The 7,621-nt window shown below is 32.1% G+C and overlaps 1 protein-coding gene across 1 annotated transcript; it reads left to right on the top strand.

Moving 5' to 3' along the window:
* Positions 1–373: 373 nt before the first annotated feature.
* On the top strand, positions 374–7,223 carry LOC111712308 (uncharacterized; the record flags this gene model as incomplete). The annotated part of the gene is given in 10 exon segments (XM_023486883.1): positions 374–656; positions 1,486–1,577; positions 1,971–2,046; positions 2,362–2,446; positions 3,091–3,138; positions 3,798–3,843; positions 3,963–3,968; positions 4,234–4,373; positions 6,698–6,800; positions 7,137–7,223. Coding segments are annotated over 10 exon segments (777 nt in total), but the record flags the coding sequence as incomplete, so codon positions are not given.
* Between the last annotated feature and the right edge of the window lie 398 nt (positions 7,224–7,621).

Genomic DNA, 7,621 nt, shown 5'->3' with positions numbered 1-7,621 from the left:
AGGTGAAAATACTTTTCAACATAGAAAAAAGGGTCCTTAAAAATAATTTGCAATTTTTTTTGCATTATCTTTATGTTAGGATAACGGTAATAACCGTACTTAATGCGCTATCCGAAAATNCAAATTGTCACTTTTTTGTAGTTACCATATTGTCATTAACAAATTGTCACTTTTATGACGTTACCAATTTGTCATTACCAAATTGTCACTTTTGTGAGCTTACCAAATTTTCATTTCCAAATTGTCGTTACCAAATTGTCACCTTACCAAATTGTCATTACCAAATTGTCATTACCAAATTGTCATTACCAAATTGTCATTACCAAATTGTCATTACCAAATTGTCATTACCAAATTGTCATTACCAAATTGACATTTCCAAAAATCCGCCCGTCTATTTTCAGCTCGAACGATCATAATTAATGAATACTTAGATTCTGTTTTTATCTTTGAACTTTTTTTATTTGTCTTAAAAATGCCAAGAAATTAATACTAAACCCAGCCAACTTTACAGTTCAAATATTAGACATAAAAGTTGGAACAGATTTCAGAAATTTTGTAAATGTTTCATTGTACTGTACAGCTACTTGTTGTTCTACAGTACCTAGCTGTACAAGCTGTACATGGGTTTCCAACAACCAGTCAACCCGAACCAGGTCGGTAAGAAGAACAGGGAGTCCCAAAAACATCAAAAACATCAAAAACACGTGTTCTTTGAAGGGCTGGGCATGTTCCAACTTTTTTTAGCCGTTTCGTTAACGGTTAGTTCCAACCGTTAAAAAAGAGAAATTTCAGGAAGCCGTTAATTTTAAAGGTAAGAACGGAACATTTGTTTAGTTAACAGCAATTACTTTTTTGTCTTGTTTTAAATTACCGTCCTTTATTACTGGCGTGAAGCGGGAAAGTTTTTTTTTAACGGTTAAGAAATTGTTAACGGTATTAACGGTGTTAACGGTTTGTCAAATCGTTAACGGCACTTTAAGTTGAATTATTATCCTTTTCTGCGGACTGAGTAGTACCTAGATATTCAAATCAACTAATTTCAGCCTATTCTGAGGAGAACCCAGATTCTTTCATGGCTGGACAAACTCCAAATTTGTTTATCCAAATTCAAAGGTTACCGCGATCTATTCTCTGCATTTAAGGTCGTGAACACAGAAGAGGACATTTAAAACATCAAAACACGTAAATTTTTTTTTTACAAGTTTAATGCAATTTTAAGCAGAAAAAAATTCACCGCTAAAAAATCTGTTCCGTTTTTGTTTTCAACCGTTATTTTTTTCAAAACAGCTAATCGGTTTTTGCCGTTCGTTTATGGACTCTTCCGCAAATTTTCGAAAACCTCCATTCCGCTAACGGAACTTTGTTTAGCCCTAGTTCTTTGACGTTTTGGACAATTCAGTTTTCAAAATTTTCTTTTTCTAATTTCGTATTTTTTCGCCATAATTGTTTCTATATTTTTTTCCAAACTTTATTTTGCCCTAGGTATCTATTTATCTATAAACCCCCTGGCCTTCACACAATCTGATGGAACTATTGTTAAAAGGAGATTAGAAATTACTTGGTTCGGGAGACAGGTGATATTAAACATGATAATATAATTACAATAATAATAATATTAAAGGGAGTATTCGCAATAAATGAAAGAGGGTATAGGCTTACAGCGAAAAATAATCGCATTTGATCGCTACTAATCTTACTTCTATCTGTTGTGTCTATAAGAAGAAAATTGTTAAAAACGACTTATACTGAAGAACGTAGGCTCCATGCAAATTCAGAAAGTTGCAATATACGATTATTTTACGATACGAGTCGTATATTGCAACTTTATAAATTTGTATGGACGCTACGTTCTTCAGTAGAAGTCGTTTTTAACAATTTTCTCCTTATATAGGAGAGGATAGGATATAACTATACACTAAACAGAAGATAGGGGAGGATATCGATATAATACACTATGCACTATACAGGATAAAGGTGAGGATAGGCTACAATTGTACCAAGGAGATGAAACAATACTTGAAATACAGCCATCTTTGTATCCAGGTTAGTAATCTTTCAGGCAATATTTTGTTTTTCTAAAAATCCGCGAGTATTTACACTTGTTACACCACTTTTTTCAGCAAAAGTTTTAAAGAAGTAATTTGAAAAATTCCGAACAATGTTTGTTGGGGGCTTGCAACCTACTGTGAATATATGACGGCTCTCTGTAAATGCTGAATCGTTTAAAATTATGTAGATATATGATTCATATTCAATTTCACTTATTAAAAATTGGTTATCTTTTTGAACTTAGATGGGGGTACAGAGAGTCAATTGAATTTATTTCAACAATCCATTTACGTTTTAAAATCTATTTAGATGGGTTCTTTACATCAAATATCCAGCTACCCTACCCACATATACAAGATATCAGTTCAAATTCTACATGTATATTCAACTATAGGTTATTATTGATGGCATCATTTTTAGGACCGATTATTAAAAAAAATTAGCTTTTTTTGGCCCCACAAAAATTAGAGAATCAGAATTATATAGCATATGCAAAACTTTTGCTCTGGCCAAACATGCCAAAGCTATTTTTTCAGACCGGTTGGTTAATTCGTTTTAATAAATACTTTTGGTCAGAGAAAAGTTTTTGTATTTTTTTTTTTAAACTTTTATTTCGACTGATTAAAATTTGTTTAAAATTAAAATTAATTTTTTTTAAAATTACAGCAAACTTAAGAAAACTATTATTTTCCAATCTTAGATTATTTTCAAACAGCTTTAATCTGTAAAAACAAACCTCAAAACAATAGGCTAATTGCCAAGAAACTTAATAGTTTTGTTGAGTATACTTCAACTAATTATACTGCTGAATGTTAATATACTCTAAGTCAATTTACTTAGACATAGGTTTGACTTAAAATTGGTCTCACAAATTTGACTGTGGCTAAACTGTGACTTAAAACTCAAATTCTAATCCCAATAACTTTGCTACATGATCTTGTAACCATTTGATATTTCAAACTTAAACTAAAAGATTTAGTAAATCTGAGTTGGAAGCAATTACTCAGTTTTTTAGAATTGTAGCACGTGATATTTTAGCGTGAGATGGTTTGTGGATGGATCAGAGATTGCAGTTGCTTGTCTCAGGTGCTGTTTACATATTCATTCTTATCATTCTTTTCTCCGAGCACTTTCCTTTCTTATTCTTTGCCGTTCCTTTGTTTATTTTATTTTGAATTTTTCTTATCCCCTTTTATTTATGTTAAGACAGTATTTTTCATTCATATTAAAAAAAGAGTAAAATCAATTAGTTGCAATTACATAAGGTATCTTTTTTCCTCCTCTTTTCCAAATAGATTATCAAGTACAATAGGTGGCAACGGAGAAATGGATCAATTATACACGACACGACGTCACAAGTGTCAAATATAACAAGTTAAACGAAATTTTCTCACATTAGTTGACATGTTTTCCAAGATGAAATAAAAAAGTATAAAAACAGAAAATAAAATTGCACTTATTTTACTGTAAGATAAGCACTTTATTCTAAAATTATCACTATTATAAATAATTTTGAAGGACAAAAAATATGCTGACACTTGTGACTTAAGAATACAGCTGTATACCTGAGAGTGTGCAAATTCTACGTTGCCATCTATTGAACAGTGTACTAGAATCTATTTGGATATCATCTCTAATGGTACAATTGACACCAATGACGTCATGCATAATTTCTTCAACATTCCATTATTGTGACCCAATAATGATTTATAATCTATTTGTTTTAAATAAAAAGTTATCTCTAGATCTCAACCTACTTGGATGTGGAACAACAGAGAGTTCTTAAAAAAGGAAATCAAAATATAAATAAAAGCATTAGTTAAAAAATTGTTTTAAAAGAAAACATAATTCTGAATAACAAGAAAATCATATTGTTATATTTTGATTTAATCTGGGTTTGAATTTAACAGATGAAGGTATTGAAAATGTAACAACATTGTTTTTAGTAAATACTTTAATTAATTTTAAATTGAAATTTAAAAATATTGAAATATATTCGTGAATTCCATCCAACTACGTGTTATAATTAAGAAACAAAAAAAATTAACCCACAAACTACTCCTCCGTCAAACGGTCAGAAAGGTTTTTAGTGTCCGAAATCTTAAATTGTAATTTCTTCAGTAAAAAAAAGTAATGACATGCAGTTTAATAAATATTACAACCGACGCATATTTTGCGTAGATTGGATCGATGATGTTGACCGGAAGTCATGACGCAGGTGCTTACCGAGACTACCAAGGGGAGGGGGATAATAACCTTGCTACCAGCGCAGTTTACGCACAAGAGGAGGATCTACGCAATCAGCTGACCTGGGGAGTTAGGTTAGTGGCAAGTGGTATAAATTCTTTAACTGTCTTTAGTAGTTTTTTACTCTATGATTGAAATTAAGAAATGAACGCAAATATTTTAAATGTTTTTATTAGAAACATATATTTTGAAAATTTATCTTCTTAACTGTGTTGACTAAATTATAAATTTTGGTGTAATGTATTCCACCCCTAGATAAATTAGAATAGATTGTTCATGCAGACTGTAAAGCTGAAAATTGTACAACCCCTTGTACATCATGAACTTGTCATTTGAAGAGGTCATTGAATACGTTTTACTTCTCGGGGTCAATCTGTAGAGTATTTTTTTTACTAATTTATTTAAAGAAGTTTAATAAAAACTAGGCCTCACCCATCAACTATTTTAGCTTTTAACCCTAAACAGGCTTGGCCGGCCCTATAGTTTTTTTTTGTCCTAGCACTCTCATTTTTGTCACTATTACCGTGAAATTTTGTGACTTTTAATCAATAGTTAATCTAAAGGATTTTTCTGTCAATTTTTTTAATGCATAGGGTAGGGTACAGGGCGGTAAAAAGTCCGGTCTGTGTAAAAAAAAATCTAAAATGGCCCTTAACCTTTTTGTGACTAAAGCTACAGATTTAAAAATGATATTTTTAAAAATTCCTTAAAAAATGGATTTAGAAACATGTGTCNGGGGGAGAGGTTGGGTCCAAAAATTGTATACTAGGACAGAATCAACTTAGTTAATTTAATAAAATAAAATGGTAATCATACCGAGATTTTCACTGTCCACATGTTGATTGTTGACACATAAAATTCATCAAAGTATCGCTATCATCCCAAGAGATTTAATAGTTTGAAAAGTCTTCCAACTTCAATATGTTCTTTGTGTGTAAGGGGAGTCTGATTGTCATCATTATCACTCACATATCGGTAGAAATCTTCGTTCTAATCCTTTGAAATTCAACTTTTATCTATTATGTCTGCAATATTTGTAAACAAACCCCCATAAATTTGTACAGAGCACAAATATACTTGCCGCAAACCTTTATATCCAATGTACTGTATGACTGAAGCTAGTCCATAGCAGGGAACAGGAATAAAGGGAAAGGAAATGGCGCTGGTCCGGCAAGAGAAAGCCAGTCGCACTGCTTTGCAGACCAGTACAGTAAACTTACAAACACTCTTCTGGTACAGACACACAACATGACTGCAGTCAAGGAAATTGTAGAACAATGTCGTCAATTATAATTAAACTTGATTAATGAGTAGTTTATTGTAAACTTTAATCAAATTATATTCTTTGCATGAAAATTTGGCTTTATATAGGGTTGACTTAAATATGTAAATAATATATTACATATATATTAAACATATGTTTAAGTAAACAATTAACAATAAACAAATGTACTCTCCTAGACTGTACAAATACCGAGATTCTTACGTACTGTATAAACCTACAGTACACATCTTTGGTACTTTAAACTGACACACACTCTTTTGGTACAGACACACACACATGCCGTTTCCGCCCCCTGGTCCATAGCTAAATTGTCATTTTCAATTTCAACTGTTTCCCTCCGGTATGGTGAAGACGACATGAACAATCTATTCTAATTTATCTAGGATTCCACCGTTCCCCTCAGCTATTATAGGTAGGTTTTAAAAACAGAGACACCTGATTTTTTTTCTTCAGGTTCTGGAAGTAGAGTAAGTCTAGACCTAGCATGTAGATTTTTAGATTTTTAGATTTTAGATTTTTAGATTTTTAGATTTTTGAGAAAAAATCCATTTAAAGGGGGGGAGGAATTCAACACTATGTGACACCAAATTGTTGTTTAGTTTACACTGAAAAAAGTGTTTGACTTTAAATTTTTCATGAGATTATTAGGCAATTCAAAGTGCAGTGAGTTGTTCTACATAATTATTATCCTCACATAATATATTTATCAATGTAGAATTAACAAATCAGAAAAAACCATATAAACACTATTTAATAGGGTGTAAACCTCAAGTGACAAACATTGAAGCACATTTTGATGTATTAATCTAGTTTTCTCCACGATTCGTCTATAGAGGCTGAAATGTAAAAAGTTCAGTTCAGACACTTTTTACGAAATACAATGAATACACTGACATGTTTTGTGAAGGGATAAAATATATTAGAGATAAAAATTTACATCTTTATAATTGTAATATCCTTACATCTACTATCTAGGTTTCTGTATATCCGGGTTGGCTAGCACCCTACATCTACTATCTAGGTTTCTAGATATCTGGGTTGGCTACTACCCTACATCTACTATCTAGGTTTCTAGATATCCGGGTTGGCTACTACCCTACATCTATTATCTAGGTTTCTAGATATCCGGGTTGGCTACTACCCTACTCTAGATGAAAAGTTCTGGTTGGTTCATGGCATCATTAAAACTCATCCTATGACTGAAGGAATTTCTCAAGTAAACTTGAATATGTTGAACAAAAGTTCGCTAAACACATTGATTTTCTAATTCCAATTTCTTTAACTTGATGACCCAATATGGCATTTGCTAAAACAAAAGAAAACAAGAAAACCGTTCAGAGATCATTTTATGAGCCATTCCCTTTTGCAGAGAAAGCATGAATGAAAATAAAAAGTTGAAATAAACTATAATAGGCATATCTAACTCATACATGATCAGACAAACCTTTTAAGGATACCGTTAAGGTTTAAATTTTACGTTTCCTCATGAAAAGTTACTTAAAATTACGCTTACAGTCCTTTTAAGTTTAAATTTTACGTTTCCCTTTACTAGGTTCGGGAGTTCTTAAAAAGTTCCCGGGATATTATGGTTTGGGAGATAAATGGATTTGAACAACCCTGGGATGAAGATGCCCATCAGGTTGGTAAATTGAACAGTATACCACAATATTGGTTTGAACAACCCTGGGATGAAGATCTTCATCAGGTTGGTAAATTGAATGGTATAACCAAATATTGGGTTAAACAACCATGGGATGAAGATACCCATCAGGTTGGTAAATTGAACACTAAAACACACTATTGGTTTGACAATCCTGTGATGAAGATGCCAATCAGCTTGGTAAATTGAACAGTATAACACAATATGGTGTGAACAACCCTGGGATGAAGATCTTCATCAGGTTGGTAAATTGAACAGTATAACACAATATTTGTGAACCATATCCCTCAAATTTCCCCTGTTGTAAAGGTCGTCTCCGACAAACTGTACCTCCGTTGAATATACTCCGTCCACTCACCAAACCAAACCTTGCCAAG

This window comes from Eurytemora carolleeae, unplaced genomic scaffold (assembly GCF_000591075.1).
Source record: "Eurytemora carolleeae unplaced genomic scaffold, Eaff_2.0 scaffold1135, whole genome shotgun sequence".
Lineage (NCBI taxonomy): Eukaryota > Metazoa > Arthropoda > Copepoda > Calanoida > Temoridae > Eurytemora > Eurytemora carolleeae.
Note: the sequence above shows the minus strand (reverse complement) of the source record. Positions and strands in the feature narration are given on the sequence as shown.